The 24,575-nt window shown below is 50.5% G+C and overlaps 1 protein-coding gene across 3 annotated transcripts; it reads left to right on the top strand.

The window, feature by feature from the left end:
• The first annotated feature begins 2,319 nt into the window (after window positions 1–2,319).
• On the top strand, window positions 2,320–23,209 carry GRIPAP1 (GRIP1 associated protein 1). Of its 3 annotated transcripts, none has more exons than XM_082610661.1 (26): window positions 2,320–2,386; window positions 4,458–4,524; window positions 4,666–4,727; window positions 5,710–5,736; window positions 6,643–6,750; window positions 9,320–9,470; window positions 10,302–10,486; window positions 10,679–10,726; window positions 11,428–11,459; window positions 11,563–11,610; window positions 11,750–11,849; window positions 13,156–13,233; window positions 13,445–13,537; window positions 14,273–14,407; window positions 14,813–14,908; window positions 15,139–15,351; window positions 15,483–15,596; window positions 16,394–16,471; window positions 16,556–16,651; window positions 16,780–16,836; window positions 16,943–17,042; window positions 19,006–19,136; window positions 20,266–20,388; window positions 20,542–20,635; window positions 21,472–21,626; window positions 22,661–23,209. In XM_082610661.1, exons 1-26 carry the CDS (start codon window positions 2,345–2,347, stop codon window positions 22,751–22,753), a joined length of 2,526 nt encoding a protein of 841 aa, XP_082466787.1. In that variant the 5' UTR covers window positions 2,320–2,344; the 3' UTR covers window positions 22,754–23,209. The 3 variants fall into 3 exon arrangements, with proteins under 3 accessions (XP_082466787.1, XP_082466786.1, XP_082466788.1); XM_082610660.1 differs by having other exon boundaries at window positions 10,676–10,726; XM_082610662.1 differs by lacking the exon at window positions 13,156–13,233 and having other exon boundaries at window positions 10,676–10,726.
• Window positions 23,210–24,575: the final 1,366 nt, after the last annotated feature.

Here is a 24,575-nt window from a genome sequence, read left to right as displayed (position 1 = left end):
GCAGCCTCATGGCGGGGGTGGGAAGAGGGAGAACTAACCCAAGTAATTTTTAAAATTAATTAATTAATTAATTTTATTTATTTATTTTTGGCTGCGTTGGGTCTTCGTTGCTGCGCACAGGCTTTCTCTAGTTGCGGCGAGCGGGGGCTACTCTTTGTTGTAGTGCACAGGCTTCTCATTGCGGTGGCTTCTCTTGTTGCAGCGAGCAGGGGCTACTCTTCATTGCGGTGTGCGGGCTTCTCACTGCAGTGGCTTCTCTTCTTGCAGAGCATGGGCTCTAGGCACACAGGCTTCAGTAGTTGTGGCACTCAGGCTCAGTAGTTGTGGCTCTCGGGGCCTAGAGCTCAGGCTCAGTAGTTGTGGCTCTCAGGGTCTAGAGCTCAGGCTCAGTAGTTGTGGTGCACGGGCTTAGTTGCTCCGTGGCATGTGGGATCTTCCCAGAGCAGGGGTCGAACCCATGTCCCCTGCATTGGCAGGCGGATTCTTAACCACTGCACCACCAGGGAAGCCCTCCCAAGTAATTTTTGAGCACAGTATTTTGATTACCATCAGATTAAAAACAAAAAGGAACTGCATCAAATATTGAAGCTACAATAGGCTTGTTAAACACAGTATTTTTACTACAGACCACCAGGAACCTGAAGACAAAAGAAGCTGTAAAAAAGTATTGACCTGTAGTTGGTAGATTTGTTTTGCACAGTCTTATGGGTTAGCAATTCTGGAGTTAATGTGTATTATATGATTACACAAATAAGTAAATTTATTGTGGATTTTGGGAGCTAGGTTTCTTTCTGTTGGAGAAGGGATTTACAAATATGAAAAGTGAGGAAACTAGAATGAATCTTGTGTTGTTGTGTTGAAATAGAAGGTATTAGTAGTGTACCTATGTTTTTAAAGTATATATACCTATAGCAAAATATATAAATATAGATGTGTGTTTACATGGATTAGACTATATACATGTATTTTCTAGCTCTGTACACTGAGAGGGCCTAGAAACAATTACACCCTAGTAGCAATGAATACTTTCTCAACTGGGGCTGAAAAGGAGTAATGTTGAGTCTGGAGCATCTTGTAATGCCAGAAAGGAAGTGCGTTAACAAAAATGATGGGGGCATGTCAAAGGGACACAAAAGTCAACTTGAAGGAGCTCCCACTGGCCAAATCTGGGACAATTTGAGCGTGATTGATTATAATTTATATTATGTATTATAATTTATAATTTACTGAATAAAATAAGAACATGAGTCTGTACAGATATAAACACATAAATGGGGAAGAAGAGAAAGCGCTTCCTTACAGTAGAAGAGTAACTAACAAGTATCAAAGGAATGTTGGTGTTAGAAAATAATCGATGGATGCTGAAGCCAATGGTTCAAAATTTTTATATTGAGAGACAGAGAGAGAGAGAATGATAAAGCAAAGGTGGCAAAATGTGAACAATTGATGAATCTGGCAAAAGGGTACAGGGAATTTCCTTGTACCATTCTTGTTTTTCTGTACGTTTAAAATGGAATCAAAATTAAGTTTCTCCCTCCTCCCCCCCCCAAAAAATAAATAGGGTGTATCCTGGTACATATATGTTGCTGCTAAACATGCTTTCTGATTTTTTTCTTTCCCACATAAAAACTACTGTTTGGGTGGCAGCGTTTGCAGAGGTGGCCAGTAAGCACCAGAGAGGCTTATAATGCATTTTAATACTTATTTGAATGTTCCCGGTGTTTCGTCATCCTATTTTTGTTTTTTAAATGCAGCTTTCCCGTTTGAGTCACTGCCATTCTTTCCTCACAGGTATTTTAAATTTATTGGTGGCTAGGCCCTTTATCTAACAACAGCATCATGTTAAGAAAATCAGCGTCAAATCTTTAAAAACAAAACAAAACAAAACAAAAAACGCCAACGGTTTCACCAGAGGCGGAATTCCCTTTTGGGGTCACCCGGAGGAGGGCGGGAACAAGACGTGCGCAAGGCTTCCGCTTTCTTTTCTACGGTAAAGCCAACCATTCTCCTTAAAGGAGTACCACGGAAGCGTGATTTTCGGTCTGCAAACGCATCCCTAGCGACGAGTCCACCCATGACACAGGGATGCCATAGTGTCGCATCACAATGAGTAGTCCATGAGAGCTCAAAAGCCAGAGCAAATTACCTTGATTCTGGTAAAATATTACATTGCAATTCACCTAACCTGTCAGTTTCCTTCTCTCGTTTCCCAAAGTGCTGAACTTCCGGAGTAGACTCCTCCCCCTCTATTCCTGCCCAGTGGTTTGGTCCGACCTTAATGCTACTGACAGGAGGGACAAACTGCGTCTGCGCAGAAAGCTCTTCGGGGGGTGGGGGGAGGAACATGGCGCAAGCTCTGTCTGAGGAGGAGTTTCAACGGATGCAGGTGCCGCTCGCCGGGGAAAAGACCACCGGGCTAGGCGACGGGGGGGGGGGTGGGGCGGGGAAGAGAAAGATCGTCCCACCGGCTCTGAGCAGGGGTTGGTTGGGATGGACCTTGAGCCTAAGGGGTTGGTCTGGAGAAGGGAAACTGAGACTCCGAGTGGTGAGACTACTGGATTCCGAGATACTGTTGGGTTCTGAGGGGATGGATTCTGTTAGCCTTGTGGGCGGAAGAGAGAGTCCTAGCGTGGGCGATACCTTACTCAGACCTGGAGGGGACGAGACCTTTGGGCCCGTGCGGGGGACACCTTGGGTGGGCAACGGTAATGCTGGGCTTTGAGGGAAGGAGATCCTGAGAGGGCGAAACCATTTTGCCTGGAGAGGAAGGAAGCGGGCGTTGGGCTGTTTGCTTCATGGTGGGGGGAGCCCTGGAGAGGGCAATACCATTACCGGTGGGAGGTGGACGTTTTTGTGGGAGATACCACTATGTCAGGGGACTGGGGAAAGACCCCACATGTCATTGTTGCTGGGAGGTGGAGCTCCTGTGCGAGGGGTGGTAGCGGATCCCAAGAGAGGGCAGTACCATTGGATGATTACGGGTGATCCCATTAGATGTGGGGTGAAGAAGGCCCTGAATGGGTAATACGATTAATCCTTGTTGGAGAGAGGACCAGAGGAGGTGAAAGAGTGATAGATACCTTGGACTGCTTGGAGGGGAAATCACCGGTCTGTGGAAAGGTACCCTGACTGAGTACTGTGACCACTTGATTCTTTTTGGGGGGACTCTGAGGTGGATGAAAGGCCAGAGTGGGCCCTTGTTGAGAGAATTCCTTACTGGGGAAGACCATTGGATTTTGTGTGGAGACTCTGAAAGGGGGAAACCCTGCGTAGGGTCCTGTGGGAAGACAGGAGGAACTCCGAGTGAGAGCAGGTATTCCATTCATCCTTGAATGAAGGAAACCAGTTGTCGCTATGTGAGGGACCCTGAGGGTGGAAGACTGAGATAATTGGACCAAAAAAGGGGAAGGCCCCTGTAACTTGTGCAAAGTATTCCATGTAAGAGTAATCCAGCTGGCCCACCCAAGGCCTTGTGGGGGAAAAACCCTGAAGGGTATAGCATCATCCCATTGGATTATGACTGGGGAGATCTTGAGGGGTACAGGGGATCCTTGAATGAGGAAGATTGATTCTGTTGGTCATGAGTGAAGGGAAAACCATTGGCCTCTGATGGATAGAGACTGTAAGTGGGTGCCAGGGGTGTTCCAACTGGATCAGGACTGGGGGAGACAGATCACTGGGTCTGGGAGAGGACAGGGGCAGGAAAGATTCTATAGAGGCCAAGCCCTCTCACCTTTAGCAGACCACCCAGGGATGGAGGCTGGTGCCATGGGAGAGAGGGAAAGGTCTTGGTGGGGTAAGGGATGGTGGTCTGGGAAGAATTGGCCTCAGCACCCTACAGGGCTGGTAGGTAGGGATATGCTGTTTGGAATGGCCCATACTTCACTTTCCCTCAATTCTTGAAAGGGCTCTGGACATATTTTGAGAGCTTTGGGGGTGGGGACCCTGGGCAGCCCCCTTTTACTCAGTGAAATTGGTCATAATACCAGGCCCTCTTCCCTTGGGAAAGAGGGAGGAAGGCAATCCCCTGCCCCCTACTCTGGCCAAGAGGTTAGGCAACACCTCTGACAGAAGACAGAACAGTGTTTAGCGTGTGACGAGGCCAATCCAGATGAAGAGGCAGACTTTATCCTTTGGGCCTGGAACACACATGAGCAAGAGACTGACTGGGTCAGCATTCTGTCATGGCCTGAGGGCATAGCTGGATTGGAAGGGGAGAGATGGAGGCAGCAGGGAGACAGGTGAGGCTGACTGTGTTTATGTAAGCAGAACTGGAGAAGGTGGGACAGGCTGAGTGGCTGGACTCATTTGGGATGAAGCAGGCATGGGTCTTAGGAGTGACTAAAGAGGCGCATGGAGGGCAGCAGGGTCTGTAGGGCTCAGAGGATTGGTTCTCTCCTCATGAGGGTAGGGGGCACATTCCTGCCAAGTCATTTCCTTCCCTGCTTCCCCCTAAGGCTCAGCTCCTAGAACTCCGGACAAACAACTACCAGCTTTCAGATGAACTACGCAAGAATGGTGTTGGTGAGCCAAGAGGGTCTCATTAGATGGGGGTGGCTTTGGAGGACAGAGGCCAAGGGGAAAAAATCTCAGAGGCCTGGCAGGAGGACCTTTCAGCTCCTCACCGCTGACTGAGGCTGAGACTCCCTGCTTTCCCCACACCAGAACTTACCAGTCTTCGACAGAAGGTCGCCTACCTGGATAAGGAGTTCAACAAAGCTCAGAAGGTACCTCCTTCCACCTACTCACCCACCCATGTGTTCCCTGTAGCCATCTGACTCATTCGTCTGTCCAGTGAGCACCTACAGTGAACCAGACCTAATGTTACATGCTGTCACTAGTCATTCAAAAATTTCTCATGGAAGTCTCCTTTGTCTGGTAATCTTATCTAGGTCTGCTTAATTTATTAATTAATTTTCATTTACTCTTAATTCACTTTTAATTTCAATTACTCATTCTCATTCACTGATTTCTAACTAAATAATGAAATCTATCAGTAAATCTGCCTTGAATCTGCCTCCTGTCCCCCACTCATACTCCTGCCTTGTGCTCCTATTCCCCACCCCTGTCCTGGTCCTGTTGGTAAAGTGAGACTAAACCTACCTCTCAAATCCTTTGAAGATGAGATAGCATATAACCTATCACGGCCCCTCAAGGCATTCAAGGCCCTCCTTTGTCTCTTTCTTCACTGCTCTGTCCCCATGCATAGTACAATGTTATATGCAGTATGTTCTCCATATATATTTGTTAGATGAAGGAACACAGAATGCAGAAAGTCTGGCAGTCAGAAAGCTAGGCTTCTCTTTGGTAGGGTGCTGATTTCCCAACCTGGCGATGCCCTCAGCTGCCCAGCAGGGGAACAGCAGTTTCCACGGTGCATGGGAGGGATCCACATAGATGTGTTTGGACAGATGGAACAGTGAAGCCATAATTTCTGAGCCCAGAGATCCAGCCTATGAAGGGTTAAATACTAAGACCCATGAAAAGCCTCAAGACCGTAGAGGAAAGGATGTAAGCAGGGTGCTCCTCACTCACCCACTCACTCACTCCATCATTCCTGTGGGCTACTGATTGTGGTTAAAGACACCCCCATCCCTCACCCCCTGTTATCATTGTCCCCCCTTGACACTTGCCACAATATCTCCATACCCTAGTGAGGGAGTCCGTCTCTGGTCACCTTATCTCTCTTCTCACCTCCCTCACCTTTAGGCACTGAGCAAGAGCAAGAAAGCTCAGGTAAGGGGACCCCTGGCGGGTAAATGTGTCTGGGAGACTGTCTTAGAGGGGATATTTCTGTATGCTGGGATCTCCTGGTATTGGCCTTTCTTTCTCTGTGTGTGTGCTTGCATCTGTGACTACCTCCCTGCCATGTGTTTTTGTGTCTATCTTTGTTCTCCTGTTTTGTCTCTCACTCTGCACCTCTCTCTGTGTGCCTTTCCTTCCCCCTTTCTTTCTCTGTGTCCTCCTCTCTGAGTCTCTGTCTCTGTCTTTCTGTTCCTCTCGGATTCTTGTTTCTCTCCCCAACCTTCTCTTTTTCTTTCCCCCACCTGTTCCTATCTCTGCCATCGTTTCTCTCTTTTCTTCTTTCCCTTTCTTTCTGTCTCTTGACTCCTTGTTTCTCTCTCCCCTGTGTCTCTCTCCCCGTTCCTCTCTCTCCTGTTCCTTTTTCTCTTCCTGATTCATTTCTTTCCCTGACCCCCTCTCTCTGTTCTCCCTCTGGTGATCTCTCTGTTCCTATCTCTCTGTCATCCTACCTTTTCTTTTTTTCTCTCTCCCCCATCCCACCCCTCTCTCCTTCCCTATCTAACCCCCTTTCCCCATCTTTCTCTGCTTCCTTTCTTCCCTATTTCTATATACCCCTCTCTTTCCTCCCACTGTCTCCCCTCATCCCTTTCTCCTTCCGCATCTTCTCTTCTCTCTACCCCATGTCTCTCTCTCCCTCTCTCCCTCTCTCCCTCCTTATCTCCTCTTTTATCCATCCTATGTCTGTCTTTCCCCCTGTATCTCTTGATCTCACCCATCTCATTCTCTGTACCCTATGTTCTCCCCCCAATGTCATTTTCTCCCTTTCCCTGTTTCTTTGCCCTACTGCCCCATCCTTTCTACCCCTGTTGGAGACCTGGCCCACATCTGCCACTGCAGGAAGTCGAGGGGCTGCTGAGTGAAAATGAGATGCTGCAGGCAAAGCTGCACAGCCAGGAGGAGGACTTCCGTTTGCAGAACAGCACGCTTATGGCCGAGTTCAGCAAGGTGCTGGTGCCCTGGATAGTTGAGGGGGGTCCAAGGGGTAGGGGCCACCTGGGCTGAAGCCGGAGGGCAGCTGAGGGTGGTTGGACAGAGGCTGGCCCTGGGTCACTGTCCATGGTGCTGAAACAGGGCCTCGATCTCTGCTGGGGGGCAGTGATTTGACAGATGGGACCACCCACTGTGCTGGGATTAGAAGGCTCCAAGCCATGAGGTCAGCTGGTTCCTGACCAAGTCACTCCTTTCCTTTGAGCTTCAAGTCTCCTTGTGTATATTTTGGGGCCGATGCTATGGAGCCCCAGGTTGTTGGGAGGTCTTAGGTAAAATTCTTATGCTTAGTATGGGATGGAAAGATGTTTGAGCTGCTTCCCTTTTCTAAGTTTTTCATGTGTTTTAAGGGAAAAAGTCTCACAGAAACAAAAAAGGTATTTCCAAGGCTCTACCTGAGAATGTAGGGCTCAAAACCTTAAAAAAGAAAACAAACCAAAAACACAACCTTTGTGTAGGTACAATACCAGAGGCAATTTAGTAAGTAGTAGTTAAGAGCCAGAGGCCTAGATTAAACTCTTGGCTCTGCCTTTTACTAACTGTAACCTTGAGCAAGTCACTTAAGCTTCCTGTTTCTTGGTTCCCAAATATTTAAAATGGAAAAGATGATAATGACAGTACCTGCCTGGCAGGGCTTTGGTGAGGATTGAATGGGTTAATGTCTATAAACCACTTAGAACAGAGCCTTGCACATAGTATCAGCTATGTAGGTGTTAGCTACTGATAGTATCCTTTTATTTATTCATTTTCCCTCTAAAATATTTCTTGACTATTTAAAAGTTTTATATCCATCCTGTGACCTTGCCCTGCCTCAGCCCTTACCACCTCTATTCCCACAGTCTCCTCGCTGGTCTCCTCACTTCTAGCATCTTTTACCAGACCAAGCCATAACGGTTGTCCTGACCCGCAGGTCTTACCACGTTGCTTCTTTAGACAACACCTCCCAGTGGGTCCCCGTCCCCGAAATTTCAGAACCCCTGGTGCTCACATAACAGCTGACCTCATCGCCTCACTTCTCACTGCTTCCTGCCTCTGGCCTCAGTGGTATCATGGTTCTTGCCGGGAGAGGCAGGGGCAGTTATTCCTCTATAAACCCAGCTCGTGTTTCTCAGTGCCTGCCCTGGGCTAGGCACTGAGCCAGGTATAGAACCTCCTTCGCAGTACCCCTCCTCCTCCTGGACGCTAGAAATGCTCACAGGGAGACCTGAGTTCCGGGCCCGCCTCCACCACGTATTTGCCAAGATATTTCAGCTCAGTTGTTCCTTCAACAAATAGTTATTGAGCCCCCACTATGTGCTCTGTGTTCTGGAAATAGTTGTGAGCAGTACAAGATAGTCCTCCCTCTTGGGTAGCTTATATTCTGGGGGTGGGATGGGGAAAAAGATGATAACATAGTAAACAAATAATAATAATAGTACTGACAGCTGACAGTTACATAGTGTTTACTGTGTACCAGGTCCTGTTTGATGTGCTTTACATTATTCACTTATTTAATTCTCACAGCAAACCGATGAGATATCATTACTATCCCTATTCGACAGATGGGGAAAACTGAGCCCCCTTGAGATGAAGTAATTTGTGCCAAGGTGAAATGGCAGAGTAGAAATTCACATCCAAGCGGTCTGGCTTCTGAATCTATGCTTGTGACCTACGTTACAAAACAAAATTTAATTGTGAATCACAATTTATGATCCAAACATTTTCAGAGATTTAAAAAACTAAGAACATATTAGGTAAATTTAATTGCGATTCCTGCTAGGTAAGAAAGAAGCAAACAGAATGCTGTGCTAGAGAGTATTGGAATTTCTGTGTTGGGGGATACTACTTGGAAGGTAACATTTGAGCAGAGCACAGAAGGATGCAAAAAAGTCAGTCATGTGAAGAACTGGATGAAAGGAAAGGTGTTCTGGGTAGAAAATATCCCAGGCAATAAAATAAAAATTCTCTGTGGGCCTCAGTCTTCTCATCTGAAAATGGGGACAAAGGATCTTGTCAGGTCTGCTGTGTGAACTGTGTTTTCTCCAGGAGTTGAGCAGGGGGCTGGCTTAGTTTTATTTGCGTTGTACTCCTCTCCACGGGCTCTCCAAGGGCTAGTGCTAACCCTGGAAATGCTCTGAAAGCTGTCTGTGGTGCCTCGGCTCCCAGACGCAGACCCCTCCACAGAAGAAGGCTGGCAGTGGGGCTATCCATGATGCTGACATCTTGGACCAGCAACTTCCAGAGGAGCCTGAGGTCGTGGATTGCGACTGTGAGGTTGCAAGCGGGCAAGCGAAAAATTGTTCTCAGTATTCTCCATCTTCCATGTCTCTGTCACTTAACAGGTGTTTGAGTTTGAGGTTGTTTAATATCTGTGCCTCAGTGTCCTTATCTGTGAAGTGGGGATAATGAGTAATGAGAGCCTCTACATCACAGGGGCGTTATGGGAATTAAATGAATTGTAAAGTACATGGGCCAAATGCTATGTATATTTCAGCAAATGTTGTTCTGATTCTTTGCTTTTCTGCTACCTCACTTGTCCCCTGCTCAGCTCTGTAGCCAGATGGAACAGCTGGAGCGGGAGAACCAGCAACTGAAGGATGGGGCTGCCAGGGCAGGGGCTGCCCAAGCCGGGAGCTTTGTGGATGGGGAGCTGCTGAGACTGCAGGCAGAGAACACAGCCTTGCAGAAGAACGTGGCAGGTGCCTGGAGACCCTCCTGGGAATGTGGGGACCTTGGGGCTTGAGTAAGGTGTTGTCTTCCCTGGGGGAAGAAAAAGGCTTCAGAATCAGGCTTGGCCCTGCCACGAACCAGTGTATGATTTTGGACAAGCCATTTCACCTCTCTGAGCCAAAGCTTCGTCATCTACGTAGTGCATGTAGTGATGTCCACCACCTGGAAAACTGTAGTAGAGATAAGAGGTGATATCTTTCTGAGTTCAGTTCAGCACCTGGTACCTAGCAAATGTTACTGATAAGCAGACTGGACATCAGAAAGGAGGTGTTTGCTAAATGGAGAAAGTGAATGAAGGAGTGTTAGGAAGATTCTGAGCCCAAGTTGTCAGTGGGGTCTGGGATGAGAGCTGAAAGAAAATTTGATAAAGTGTGGGAGTGAGTGTCCTGATGTGTGGACTTGTGGAGAGCAGCTGGGCTTGTGGGGTGGTGAGTGGTAGTTTGGTGATCAGGGAGGAGACTTCGTAGAATGTGGCTGGGGATTAGAGGTTATAGGAGGATTCAGCTGTAAATGGAAGATGGTGGGCATCACCTTGGAGGGTTGTGGGTGGGGCTTGGGGATGGGGTGGGGCTTGGGAAATTATCTTGGGCTGATTTGATGGTAGACAGGATTTCCGAGCTTGGTGGGGCTTAAAAGATTTGTGAGAGGTGGGGGCGAACCTTTGTTTTGTAGGCTTATGGCCACCGAGGCAGGGTTTCTGCTACCTAAGGGGTTGAAGGCCAGTTCTCCTTCTATTTGAGGTGTGTCAGGGGTCTTCTGAGACTACCTCATCCATCATATGTCTCTGTTCTACCCACCAGCCCTGCAGGAGCGCTATGGGAAAAAGGCTGGGAGGTTGCCAGCTGCCATTGGGGATCAAGGGAATCACCTGGGGGGCCCAGCTTCCCCTGTCCTGGCCCCCATGCCATTGGCAGAAGTGGAGCTGAAATGGGAAATGGAGAAGGAGGAAAAGAGACTGCTCTGGGAGCAACTGCAAGGCTTGGAGGTGAATCTGGGTCTGTTGGGGCTGGGGTGCCAGGAGGCAGGCAGATGCCCTAGCTCTGCCTGTGGTCCCACGGAGATATCTGTGACATCATCTTGTGGGCTGATGGATTAGGAAGGCAGGAGGGCAGGGAAAGGCACAGGCCTTACCTCCCCCCTTGCTGATAACAACTCCCTCCCTCATCCTTCCCAGCAGACCTTGAAGCAGGCTGAAACATCCAGGTTGCAGGAAGAACTTGCTAAGGTGGGGCTGCCGAGCTTTCCCTGGACTTTGCCCCACCCACTCCCCACCTGCCATGCTTCCCCTGGTAGGGTAGAGGGGCAGAGTATCTCTTCAAAGCCTCAGTTTTGTCATCTGTGAAATGGAGAGACCCACATTTATGTCTCAGATTTGCTTTCAATATGAAATGGGCTAATGTCCTTCTATGTCTTGTGCATGGCAGGCCCCATCCCATCCTTCTGGGTCCTCCGATCTCTGCTTTTTTATTCATCTATCCATCCATCCATCCGTCCATCCATCCAAGCATTTATAGACTGCTGGCTCTTATCTTAGGAACTTGAGACGCAGTGGTGAGGCAGCCAATCATGATCCTGTTTTCCAGGCCTCCCAGCCTAGCTGTTCTATGACATGGCCATCGGTCGATAGGTCGGAGGCATAAATGTTGGGCTTTGGAGCCTGAGGAGCTGGGTAGAGGTCATGTTTTTGCTGCCAACCAGCTGCGCAACCAAATTATTTAACCCTTCTGAGACTCAGTTTCCCATTTGTAAAGCCAGTGGTGCTCACTTCTCAGGACTGTTTTGAGGATTCCATGAGGTAACAAAAGTAAATTCCAGTTTCTGTAAAGGACTTAGTAGGAGGTGTCTGTAAACATGAAGTTAATTTTTGTCTTTATTAATATTATTCTCATTCTTATCACTTGTCTGTACCCTCCTCCCCCACTCCAGCTCGCCGAGAAACTGAAAAAGAAACAAGAAAGGTAAATTTCTTTCTTCCAGAGCTGGGGGGAAGGGGTTTGGGGGTACTAGGGAGGGGATTGACTTGTGGAATGGACCCATATATGTCTCTCTCTCTGTGCCCAGTTTTTGCCGTCTGCAGACAGAAAAGGAGACGCTATTCAATGACAGCCGGTAACTACCAGGGTTGGGGATATTGGTGGACAATGGGTCAGTGCCCAGCAGGATTAACCGAAGATCACAGGGGCAGAGCTGGGAGACTGGGCCTCAGTCTGTGGTCAATGTGCCCCTCCCTCCCACCAATCACCCCCAGGAACAAGATTGAGGAGTTACAACAGCGGAAGGAAGCTGATCTCAAAGCCCAGTTGGCTCGAACTCAGAAGCTGCAGCAGGAACTTGAGGCTGCCAATCAGGTGAGGGGTTGGGTTCTGAGATCACTGGGATAGGGACAGGGCTGGGAGTCCGGGGAGCTCTGAGGTCTACGGAGGCTAGTTGGGGAGTCTGATATTTCCTGTGTTGGAAATATAGGGACTGGATGGGTCCTGGGCCCCCTAGGAGCTAGGAAAATGGGAACTAGGGAACCACGAGAGCCCTAGGAGTTGGGCTAGGAATCTGCATGAATTAAAGATCTCAGCGGGGCTGAGGACTAGGGGCCTATGTGCCACAAGTTTGGATGAATCTGAAACTCCAGGGGATTAGAGACAGGAATCTGGAGAAATCTTTTGTCACTGGATTGGGAACAGGAGTTTGGAGTGAGTCTGAACTCCCTGGAGGTTGGGTAACTTTGAGACCTATGGGGGCTGGGTGGATATAAGACTTTCAAGGGTAAGACAGTTGGGCCTGGAGTCTGAGTGCATTTGAGACCCTCAGAGCTTGGGGGCTGGTTTGGGTCTTAAGACACGTAGGAAGTTGGATCATGTGAGTTGGTGGTCCCTGGGGGCTGTGAATAAAAAACTGGTGAGTCTGAGACATCCAGCGACTGGAGCAAAAGTCTAGGTAGGTCTGAGGCTCCTAAGGGTTGGCGGCCGGGTGACTTTAAAGCCTCCAGCCTTCCCCTTAGAGTGAGTGAGTCTCAGGGCCCTTGGATTGGGGGATATGATGGCTTGTGGGTCTAACTAAAGCCCCTAGGAGCTGGGGACAGAAGTCTGGGTAAAGCTGGGTGTGAAGATCCCCAGAGACTGGGGACAGGAGCGGCAGGTGAGGTATCAGTCTGAGACCTCACCAGGAGCTGGAAACTACACACTTGTATCAGTTTGAAATCTATAGGATCGGGGGTGGTGAGTTTGGGTGGGTCTGAGACTCTTGGGAACTAGAGACATGGGGGTTGCATGTGTCTAAAACCCCTGGGGGTTGGGGTCAGGAATCTGGGTGAAGCTGTAGTCCCTGGGGGTTGAGTGTGTCTGAGAATCCTGGGGCCTCTGAGCTGGAATCTGAGTGAGTGTAAGACCATCTTATGGATGGGGGCTGAGTGAATTTGAAATCCCCAGGAGCCTAGATGGTTTCTGAGGTGTTTAGAACTGGGACACAGGGGTGTGTGAGGCCCCTGGGGATAATGACCAAGAGTCTGGGTGAGCCTGAGATCTCTGATGGCTGGGTAGTCCAAGGCCCTCAAGTACTGGCAGCATGCTGCCAGGTGGTCAGAGAGGGAGTCTGTGTGGTCATATGTACTCCAGGGGAGGCTGAGGTCTGGAATGGGCTCCCCTGACGTGGTCCCCACAGAGCTTGGCAGAGCTGAGAGATCAGCGGCAGGGGGAGCTCCTGGAGCATGCAGCAGCTCTGCGAGCCCTACAAGATCAGGTACATTGTACTGAGCGGGCTCAGGGAGGTGGGGGTGAGGGTGGGGGCAGCCTCAGTGGGTATTGTACAGGCAGGCAAGGCCCCAGGGTCCTGCTTCCCCTGGTCGTCATTCTCGTGGGTGTGTGTATGTGTGTCCTTTCTTTCTTGGCTGCGGGTAGGTCCTGTCCTCCTGTTCTGGACCCACTCTCACTCGTTGTGGGGGTGGGGCCAGGTGTCCATCCAGAGTGCGGATGCGCAGGAACAAGTGGAAGGACTCTTGGCTGAGAACAATGCCTTGAGGACTAGCCTGGCTGCCCTGGAGCAGGTACAGGACACGTGGGAGCCTGCGCCGATCCCTCCCCAGCTCCCCGTCTCCCTCTGCCTTTGATCCACATTGGGGCAACATTGTCTGGACCTCATGCTCTTCTCCTGCCTCTGTTTCTGTTTCATTCTCGGCTTCTTCTTTCTGTTGACTCCCACCCCTCTTGTCTCTGGTCATCCATCCCTGCTTTTTTTGCATTCTAGTTTCTTCTCTCCAGTAAAGTGCAAGAAGTGTACTAATCTTAAGTGTACACTCAGTGAACCATCCCTGTCTGTATGTTTATCTGTCTCCGTGTAGCCACCACCCAGATGAAGATACAGAGCATTTTCAGCACCCCAGAAGGTCCCTTTTACCCCTTCTCAATCAATACTTCCCCAGAAGTAACCACTCCTCTGACCTTTAGCAACACAGATTAGTTTTGCTTGCTCTTCAACTTCATTTAAATGGAATCAGACACCCAATCTATGTCTGGCTTCTTTCCTGAAGCGTTATATCTGTGAGGTTTATCCATATGTAGCACTGATGTGTCCTACTTTCTCTGTGTACTATTTCATTGTATGAATATACCACTCTTCCCAATCCCCTGTTGATCTCTTTGTCTCACTGCTTTTCTCTTTGAAATACTCTCTCTCTACTCCTGGCTCTCCTTTCACCTCTCTCCCTGTCTCCCTGGAACACCCCGTGAGTGGCCCCTGGGGCCCCTTTCACTCCACTTTCCATCACCACCACTCTCTCCAGATCCAAACAGCAAAGACCCAAGAACTGAATATGCTCCGGGAACAGACTGCTGGGCTGACAGCTGAGTTGCAGCAGCGACAGACTGAGTATGAGGACCTCATGGGACAGAAAGATGACCTCAACTCCCAGCTCCAGGTGACGCCTCTGGCTTTGACCTGTCTCCTCCTAGTTCCCTAGTCCTGGATCCGTGGAGTTTCGCATGAGGTGCTGTGGGAAGACCATGGAGTCAGGTGGACTTGGGTTCCAGTCTGACTCCCGAACTTATTAGCACCTATGTGTCCTAGACCAAGTCATTTCACTTGAGACTGAGCCTCTGCAGTTAGTTAGGACAGCCATTCTGATTCCACAATAGAAACCGGAATTATAGCGGGAGAATGAATGCTGGGGAGCAGCTAGCAGCCTCTGCCATGTTTCTCATCTAGAAACAGAACGTCACCCACTTTACCAGGGCTAAGGGAGATGTTCTACCAGAAATGTCCTCGGTGAGCAGCACCTCCTGGGGGCTCTTTATCAAACTCACCCTTCTTGTCCCCACATTAGGAGTCATTGCGAGCCAATAGTCGGCTGCTGGAACGACTTCAGGAACTCGGACAAGAGAAGGAGCAATTGACCCAGGAACTACAGGAGGCTCGTAAGGTGGGCAACACCACAGGGGGAGGCCCAGTCTGCAGGGGGACAGGTGATGTGGGTAAGCCCACGGGAATGGGGGGGCACAGAAAGTGACCAGTTCCCTGAGGACGGGTGAGTGACTTAGCCGTTCAGTCGGGATGGGGAGGAGGTGGACTTCGGCTTGTTCCTTGGGCCTTGTTTGGCGTCGGGGGAGGAGGTTGACTGACATCCTCCTGCCCCCCTCTCCTGGGTGCCAGAGTGCTGAGAAGCGGAAGGCCATGCTGGATGAGCTAGCCATGGAGACGCTGCAGGAGAAGTCCCAGCACAAGGAGGAGCTGGGAGCAGCCCGACTACGGCATGAGAAGGAGGTGCTGGGGGTGCGCGCCCGCTACGAGCGGGAGCTCCGTGAGCTACACGAAGACAAGAAGCGGCAGGAGGAGGAGCTGCGCGGGCAGATCCGCGAGGAGAAGGTGGGTGGGCAGCTGATGATGCCTCTCTGCCTCTAAAACCTGGAGAGCGTAGCCTTGCTGATGGGCCAGGGGCTGGCGTGGGTGAGGCGCCCGCTCCTCCACCTGGCCCTTGCTGCTCTGCCCTCTTGCAGGCCCGAACGCGGGAGCTGGAGACTCTCCAGCAGACGGTGGAAGAACTCCAAGCTCAGGTACACTCCATGGATGGAGCCAAGGGCTGGTTTGAACGGCGCTTGAAGGAGGCTGAGGTGAGTTGCTGCAGAGGCTGGTTGGAGGGTACGCATGTCAAAGCAGGGGACTGGAAGTGGTCAGACCCTGGAACTTTGTGAGGCTCTGGACTTGGGCGTCCCCACAGCGCCCCCTGGCTCAACAGCAGCCCTCTGGAGGGGATCAGGCCACGGCCATCAATCAGTAGGGCAGAATGTCAGATGTGCAAATTTGAAAAGATACCTCTTCCTTCTGAAATTGTACTTCTGTCGGAAAATTATTATAATGTAATAATTCTAATTTTGATGCAACCAGAACTTTTACTACCATTTTCTGGAAAAGTCATGGTAATACATAAGAGGCAGTGTCACGTAGCAGTGAAGAGCACACGTGCTGGAGCCAGTTGTTTGCCTGGGTCTGAATCCTGTCTGGGCTGCTTTCTAGCCCAGACAGGGCAAGTAAATAACTTGCCTTGGGCAAGTTATTTACTTCTCTGTGGCCCATTTTCGACATCCGTAAAAAAAGGGATAACAATAATACCGGCTGTCTAGGTGTTATGGGAGGGTTATATAAAGTGAGTTAATATATATAAAATCCCTACAACATTCCTGGTGTGCAGTAAGCGCTACGTTATGTTTTATTAAATAAAGTAAGATGTAAATGCAGATGTTGGTCTTCGATGTGAATGGCGCAGCCCTCAACGTGACACTCTTGTTTCTTCTCTGCATACACAGGGGCCCTGCTGCAATCCCTCACACCGCTCACTGGGTGTGATGTCCTCTGGGGGGTGTGACATCCTCTGGGGGGGCCGTGGTCAGACCTGGGACTTGTCTTGTAGGAATCTCTGCAGCAGCAGCAGCAGGAACAAGAGGAAGCCCTCAAGCAGTGTCAGGAGCAGCACGCCGGCGAGCTGAAGGTGCCCATTGCATGATGGCATTCCTCTCTGGTGGGAGGACTGAGGTTTCCCCAGCTGCGGCCTGAGCTGCCCTCTGCTTTGCAGAGCAAGGAAGAGGAGCTGCAGGGTGTGCGGGATCAGCTCCAACAGGCCCAGGAGGAGCGAGACTGCCACCTGAAGACCATCAGCAGCCTGAAGCAGGTCACCCACTGGTCCCTCCTGGTCCCTCGACACACCCCGGGCCTCAGCATGCAGTAATGGGGCAGGGAGGGAGCACACTGCATGCAGCCATTCTGGCACCCACCAGCTGTGCTTTCTCTATCCCACAGGAGGTGAAGGACACGGTGGATGGGCAGCGAATCCTGGAGAAGAAGGGCAGTGCTGCGGTACGATGGGGGAAGGGGTCCAAGCATGGCCCACTCCTGCCCTGCGGCCACCCCCACCTGTGGGCCCACCGGGCCTCAGCCCCTATCTTTCCCCCGTTCCCCACAGCTCAAGGACCTCAAACGGCAGCTGCACCTGGAGCGGAAACGGGCGGATAAACTGCAGGAGCGGTTGCAGGACATCCTCACCAATAGCAAGAGCCGCTCAGGTGAGGGGCCCGGACGGCAGGGGAGGCTTAGGTGTGGGGAGGCAGAGCTTGGGTCTGAAGGCTGGGGCTGCTTCCTGTACTTCACTCTGCAGGGCTCTCCTGTGTCTTCTGTCCCTCTTGCACTTTGTCTGTCTTTTACCCTTTCTCTGCGTCTGTCCCACCTCTGTTTCTTTCTTTCTTTTTTTAAAATATTTATTTATTTATTTATTTATTTATTTATTTACTTATTTACTTATATTTGGCTGTGTTGGGTCTTCGTTGCTGCACACAGGCTTTCTCTAGTTGTGGCGAACGGCGGCTACTCTTTGTTGCGGTCCACGGGCTTCTCATTGCAGTGGCTTCTCTTGTTGCGGAGCACGGGCTCTAGGCACGTGGGCTTCAGTAGTTGTGGCACGTGGGCTCAGTAGTTGTGGCTCGCGGGCTCTAGAGCTCAGGCTCAGTAGTTGTGGTGCACGGGCTTAGTTGCCCCGCGGCATGTGGGATCTTCCCGGACCAGGGCTCGAACCCGTGTCCCCTGCATTAGCAGGCGGATTCTTAACCACTGTGCCACCAGGGAGGTCCCTCCTTCATCTGTCTCTCTCTGCATTATCTCTCTGTGTGTCTCTCTCCTTTTTGCTGTGTCTCTTCTCTGTTTCTGTCTCTCTCTGCCTCCTCATGTCATCTCTGTATCTGCCTTTCTCTCCTGGCTTTCTCTTTCTAGTTCTCTCCTTTTCTCCTCCTGCCTTTTTCTTCTCTCTGTTCCTTTATCTCTCTCTCTCTTCTCTCTCTCTCGTCTGTGTCTCTGTTTGTCTCCCCACTATCCCTCATACACTCCCACACCTCACCCAGAGTCTCTAAGTCTCTTGTATCCATTCTCTCATTCTATAAATACGGACTGAGCCCTCTCGCTCACATCCAGGATCCCTGGTAGGAGGCCCCCCCCCCAAGTCTCAGTCCCCTAGGAGCTCCCTGTTGAGCTAGGGAGACAGACTTACAATCAGGCAGCAACACTACTGTGTGATCATTATGCAGCTAAAATCCATGTTATTTTTGCCACTTAAGGCAGAAGACACAACAGAAAAATTTGAGTTGCCTTGGACTTTTTTTTTAGAAAGAAATGGCCTTTAAATATGTTTAAATAAATAAGATGTAGTGATGGCTCTGGTGCATCTCCCGTATCACAAGCGAGAGAAAATGTGCTCCCTGTCCCTCCACAGCCATCCTGCTCTTGCTGGAGATCCTTGGCTTGTGGTGTCAGCCCCCATCCTTGACACCCAGAAGCAGCTGCAAGAACAGAGACACAAGCTTAGTGGCTGTGTTTCAAGTGACATGGCAAAAACGGGTGTATCTCTTACCAAATCAGTGTCTCGCTGAGGCACTCAGTCTCCTGAAGTTACCTCTCTTTATAAGGGAGGACTTTTATTTCTGTTCTGTTACAGATTGGTGTACAGATCAACAAACAGATTCAAATTGTGTGCCATACATTCTATCCGTCCATTAGGTGAAATTCAGATTTAGGTGCATGGCTACGAGTCTGCCGCCATCTTTTCTCTCTCTGTCTCTGCTCTGACTAGTGTCCTTAGCCAGGGTCTCTGTTTGCCTCTATCATCAGCTCTGGCTTGCTGTCTCTCTGGGGTCTTCTGTCTGCACATAGGGGTGCCCCTCTGCCCTCTCCAGCTGTCTTTACCCTGAGTCTGAGTGCATTCGCCACTTTATGCCCATGTGTGTCCACATCACCATCTTTCTCCCCATCTTCACCTTTGTTTCACTTCTGGTGTGTGTTTGCCTAGAGAGGCAGCTCCTTTTTCGGTTTCTGCCTTTCCCTACCCTACTGTCTGCTTCCACTGTTACCCATGCCTGAGTGTCTCTGTGCCTCCCTCCATCTCTGTCAAATCTATTTCTGCCTCTTCTTGCCAGTTGGTGCCCTGGGACCCTGGGGGATTGGGGCTCAGATTTCTCTTCCCTCTCTTCCCTCTCTTCCCAGGGCTCGAGGAGCTGGTTCTATCAGAGATGAATTCACCAAGCCGGACCCAGACTGGGGACAGCAGTAGCATCTCCTCCTTCAGCTACCGCGAGATCTTGCGGGAGAAGGAGAGCTCGACTCTTCCAGCCAGGGTAAGGGGCGGGGAAGAACCTACAGCCCCAGCTTCTACCCAAATTCTGGGCCCTCCTTTTTCCCTCCCCTGCAGCCATCTTCTACTCTGGGCCCAGCACACACATTTTCTTGTCAACTTTTCCTCGAGCTCACCAACTTGGATTCAGATTGCTAAATGGGGGATGGACAAATTATTCTCTCTGACTTTTGTTTCATCATCTGTGGGCTAATTCCACCTTTCCTGGTGCTATAAAATATGTGGCTCATAGTAGGTGCATTATCCATGTGGGAGATCCTTTTTTCCAACTCATAATTATCACTTATTATTATTGTTGTCTGTGTCGGCTTCCTTGCCAGACACTTTTCTTTGTAAATAACCTTTTTATCATTCTGTAAGTAGTATGTATACATTGTAGAAAAGTTTTAAAAACACAAGCAAAGATTTTTTTAAAAAATCCAAAGAAATCACATCTTCACCATACAGAGATCACCACTATAAATCCTTAGTTCATACCGTTCTAGACCTCTCTCTCTCTTTTTTAAACCTAAATAAGATTACAAGTAACCTGTTGATCTCTACCCTCCCAATTTGGTAAATTTTCATCTTTTTGAATACTTCGACCTTAGTCAGATTTCTCTAGTTGGTCCCAAAATGTGCTTTATTGCTGGTTTTATGAAAACCTGCTTTCAATTTCAGAGCACATTTGCTGCATCTGGTTGCTTTATGTGCCTTAAGTTTCTTGAATCTAGTGTGATCCCTTTTTTTCATGACATCAACCTGTAGAAGAGACCAACCCAGTTGACCTGAAGAAAGTGTCCCACCTTTGGGATTTTCCTGCTGGCTTCCTAGTGGTATCATTCAGCTCGTTTCTCTCTCCCCTAGTTTTCCTGTCAACTGGAAGTGAGAGCTCATTTGTTATAGGCTCTCCCTTCATGGTCTCAGTAAGGCTATGGTGTGGTGGTTCCTGTCTCCCCCTTTAAAAGGCAAAGGGGGATCCAGAGTCTCTGAGGGTGCCGAGACTTGTCTGCAGTTTGTCTGCAGCCCCAGTTGCAAAGCCCACCCCGGCTTGGTTCTCCTTCTCAGCCCCTGATCCTATCTGGGGTGTCGGCACTGAGCCTGGGCTGGCCTCTCTGCCTTCTTCCCCGCAGTCCTTATCCAGCAGCCCTCAGGCCCAGCCCCCGCGGCCAGCAGAGCTGTCAGATGAGGAAGTGGCTGAGCTCTTTCAGCGCCTGGCAGAGACGCAGCAGGAGAAATGGATGCTGGAGGAGAAGGTGCTGTCTGCCTGCTCGTCCCCTCTTGGCCTGCCCTTGGGGAGGAGGCGGGGTGGCAGGAGTTGGGGGTGGTGGGGCGATATCTGGCCAGGCCCCTCCTCATGGGTGAACATGCGCAGTTGAGGGCCTGAGGTGGGCTGGGCCACCCTGCAGGTGAAGCACCTGGAGGTGAGCAGCGCGTCCATGGCAGAGGACCTCTGCCGGAAGAGCGCCATCATCGAGACCTATGTCATGGATAGCCGGATTGGTCAGTGCCCCCTCCCCAGCCCTCACCCCTCGTCCAGCCCCTCACCTACCCCCTCCTTCCCCACTGTCCAGAGCTGCGGCTTCTCTCCTCTCCTTACGGAACTCACCAAAGTTACTGCCGAGACCACAGGTGCTAGAGGGAAGAGCCAGGCAGGCCAGGACCTGTGTGTCTTGCTCTGTATTCCATCTCTTGTCTCGGCTCCTCCCTCCTGTCTGAGTCTCTGTCGTCTCTCCACTCTCCTTTCTCTAGTGTCTCTCTGTCATTCCCGTTGCCCTTTCTCCTCCCTGTGTCTCTTCCTCTGCTTTCTCTCCCTTCTCTTCTTTCCGCCCCATCCCCCCCCCCCTTCATCTTGTCTCACTGTTCCTACTGCCTGTCTAAATGGTTCCACCTCTGGAAATTTTCATTCTCTGGATGCATATCCCTTTTAGGGTCCTTCTCTCCGCTCTTCCTCCCCTGTCCTCCTTTCTCCTCTTCCTTCCTCCATCCCCCATTTTTATTTCTTTTGTTCCCTTCTTTCAAATCTTCTCTCCCTGTTTTTTCCTTATTAATCAGAACAATACCAGTTGACGCTTGCTGAGAGCTGACCGTGTGCTCTGTGCTTTGCATACAGTCATATGTGTTCTTCCAGCTCCATGAGTTAGTTCCTAACCCCATTTCTCAGGGCCGCACAGCTAGTAAGTGAAGCCAGGTCTCACATGGCAAAGCCTCTGCTCCCTCCGTTAGATGGCTTCTCCCCCCATTTCTCTCCCCCACTCTCTGTTTCCCTCTTTCCCGCTCTGTCTCTGTCTCTCCTTCGGCTCAACTGAGGGGGTGATTCTCAGCCTGGGCCCTTGCAGATGTGTCTGTGGCAGCAGGCCACACAGACCGCAGTGGGCTGGGCAGCGTCCTGAGAGACCTAGTGAAGCCAGGCGACGAGAACCTTCGGGAGATGAACAAGAAGTTACAGAACATGCTGGAGGAACAGCTCACCAAGAATATGCACTTGCACAAGGCAAGTGTGGCCTACCAGCCTACCCCTTTTTCTCTCCAGCCACATAGCCCCTGGGTCATCTGTCAGTCCCCTCTCCACACACCCCATTCACCAAGCACTCCTTCCCCCTCATCTTCCCATCCTCCAGTCAACCTACTCACTAACAGTTTAGTCTTTCACTCTTCCTTCTGTCCTTGCAACCACCCACTCATCCATTCATACACACATTCAGCCACTCTCCCATCAACCCACCTACTATTTGCCCATCTTCCCTGCTACCCGTCTAATCATCTGCCCATGCCTTTGCACCCATCTCCTTTTTTTTTTTTTTAATATTTGGCTGTGCCGGGTCTTTGCGGCACATGGGATCTTTAGTTGCAGCATGCAGGATCTAGTTCCCTGACCAGGGATCGAACCCGGGCCCCATGCATTGGGAGCATGGAGTCTTAACCCCTGGACCACCAGGGAAGTCCCCTGCACCCATTTCCTGATGCATCACTCTCTCTTACCTACTCATCAGTCACCCCTTGTCTTACCTTTTACCCACCCGCCCAGCGACCTGCTTGCCTACCTGTTGTCCTCCATCTGTCCTCTGAACAGTTTATTTTTCCACCTATTTGCCTACCATGGATCTCCCATGCATCCACCCACGTGTCCACTAACCCATCCTGCCACCCAAGTATTTCCCCACCTTTGGGGGAAGTCAGAAAGGATGCAAGTCCGGCCCCTGCCTCTGAGAAGCAAGCTCACCATTTAGAGACAAGAAGGTGGCAGGGGTAGGGGTCATGTCCTCCAGCCTCACCACACAGAGCAGATGATCCACTCCCATGTCCATATCCCTAGCTCCAGGCACTCCTCACCCCCTCACACACACCACACACACCTTTCCGAGCCCAGCCTACTGCTGGGAGCTCTGGGAGCTGCTCCAAATACCTTCCTGTCTCAGGCTAGACATACCTGGGCATTGATGGGATGAGAAGGATGACACCCAGGCTTGCTGAGGGTGCCATCGACTGCCACCTTCTCTGACTCCTGATGGCTCATTTGTTTCTTAGGACATGGAAGTTCTGTCCCAGGAAATTGTGCGGCTCAGCAAGGAGTGTGTGGGGTCCCCCGACCCAGACCTAGAGCCGGGAGAAGCCAGCTAAAGACCTGCAGGCTGCACCCACTCCCTCCCTTCCCCACCCGCCATTCCCTTGGGCTGTGGTGGGAAAATGGGGGCCAGCGCCAAAATCAGATAGGTTGGGAGACTGGACATTAAAGGGGTTGGAGGCCTGATGGCTGGCATTAGTGACCCTGTCTTAGGGGCTGAGGCCCCTGGGGAGTGGGGAATCCTGAGGGGAGGGGCAGGGATTCTCCTCCTTCTTGGCCCTGGCTCCCAGGGGCCTTTGCCTTCATCTCTGCATGAGCTCTCCCTCCCAGAGACCAACTCTTTTTTTATTTTATTTTATTTTTTAATTTATGTCTGGAAGCCTGGCTACTCTGCATTTGGGATTGGGGATGCTGGGTGGGGCACGGTCCATGTTCAGCGTTCTAGCAACATGTGTGTGTGTGTGTAAAAGCTGTGCAGCCAAAATACCATCTGGCCAGACTGGCCCACCCACTGACTGTCTGCTCTGATTCTTTCCAACCATGAGGGGTGTGCTGGGGGTGGTGAGGTTATACCATTAGAACGGGGAGGGTGGTCTCTGGCTGCAACTTTACTCTCCTTCCCCCACCCTCACCCAGCCTGTCTCCAGTTACTGTTGACCAGCCTCTCAAACTGAATGGAGCAGAAATATCTGCAGATATGTATGTGGGTGAATGTGTATGGGGTGTGGGTATGGATGAGTAGATAGACGGGAGGATGGATAAGTGGTTGGATGGACTGATTGATAAGTAGAAGGTTGCATGGATTGGTGATGGATAGGTTGGGAAATAAATGGATGGATAGGTGATTGGATGAATAAATGGACAAATGGATTGCTAGGTGGATAGGTAGAGGATGGATAGGTGGGGGTATAAATGGACAGATGGATGGCTAGGGAAATGTGTGGATGGATGAGTGGGCAGATGGATGAGCTAATGGGAAGAGTAAAGAGTAGGTGAATAAATGATAGAGCAATGGATAGATGGACAGGTAGTTGGGTGGTGGGGATCCATATGGGTAGGGGTAGATGGGGTGAATATACAAATGGATGAGTGAATAGGTAGGTGGATTAATGACTAAATGGACAGATGGGTGGCTAGAGGGAAGGACAGAGTAATTGGCTGTGTGAGGGGGAGAATGGATGGATAAGTGGGTGGTGGATGGGAGGAGGGATGGACAAATGGACAAATCAGGAGTGTGATGAGCAAATGGAGGATTACATGGATGGATAAATCCATTGAAAGGCAAAAATTGGCCCTGCATTACTGCTCCCACATTACCAAACACCTTTGTTAAAGGTAAGGCGTCCTCTGTGTGCCATGGCCCTTTCACATCACTCCATTTACTGCTCCCAAAGACACTATCAAGCTGGGGTAACTGTCCACCCGACAAAGAGAAAAAGAATGCAAGTCACTTCCTCAAGGACATAAGTCAGTGGCACAGCTGGGGCTTGAACCCACCCATGCCTGAGGCACTTGGTACCCAGTGCTCTTGTTACCCAGGAGCAGAGCCCTCTAGCGGAGGAGGCATGATTTGAGGCTCCTGGATGTGGACAGATGATGGAGACTGCACCTCAGCGTGGGGCCTGCCTGGGGGAGAACCTGCTATGGAGGTGGGACCTGGCTTGTCCCCATCTGTACTCCCCTTACCCACCCCCCCGCGACGTTCCACATCCGCAAACAGGACAGTGCTCCAGTCCCAAGGCAGCAGTCTTGGTTAGAGCAGGACTCTAACCCCTCCAGCACCACTGGGGAGCAGCTTTGGGGGCCTGGCCTCTAGAGAAACACCCCCCCACCAGTTTTCCCCCACCCCCCCTTCTCCAGCCTAGGGGGCAGGGAGGG

The sequence above is a fragment of the Mesoplodon mirus genome (genome assembly GCF_964341445.2).
Source record: "Mesoplodon mirus genome assembly, chromosome: X".
NCBI lineage: Eukaryota > Metazoa > Chordata > Mammalia > Artiodactyla > Ziphiidae > Mesoplodon > Mesoplodon mirus.
This window is presented reverse-complemented; position numbering and strand designations above follow the sequence as displayed.

Coding starts and splice junctions, on each gene's coding strand:
- GRIPAP1 (XM_082610660.1), top strand. CDS start 2,345: ATGGCGCAAGCTCTGTCTGAGGAGGAGTTTCAACGGATGCAG. Junction 4,728..5,709: donor AGTTCAACAAAGCTCAGAAG/GTACCTCCTTCC, acceptor CCTCACCTTTAG/GCACTGAGCAAGAGCAAGAA. Junction 11,460..11,562: donor CTGAAAAAGAAACAAGAAAG/GTAAATTTCTTT, acceptor CTCTGTGCCCAG/TTTTTGCCGTCTGCAGACAG.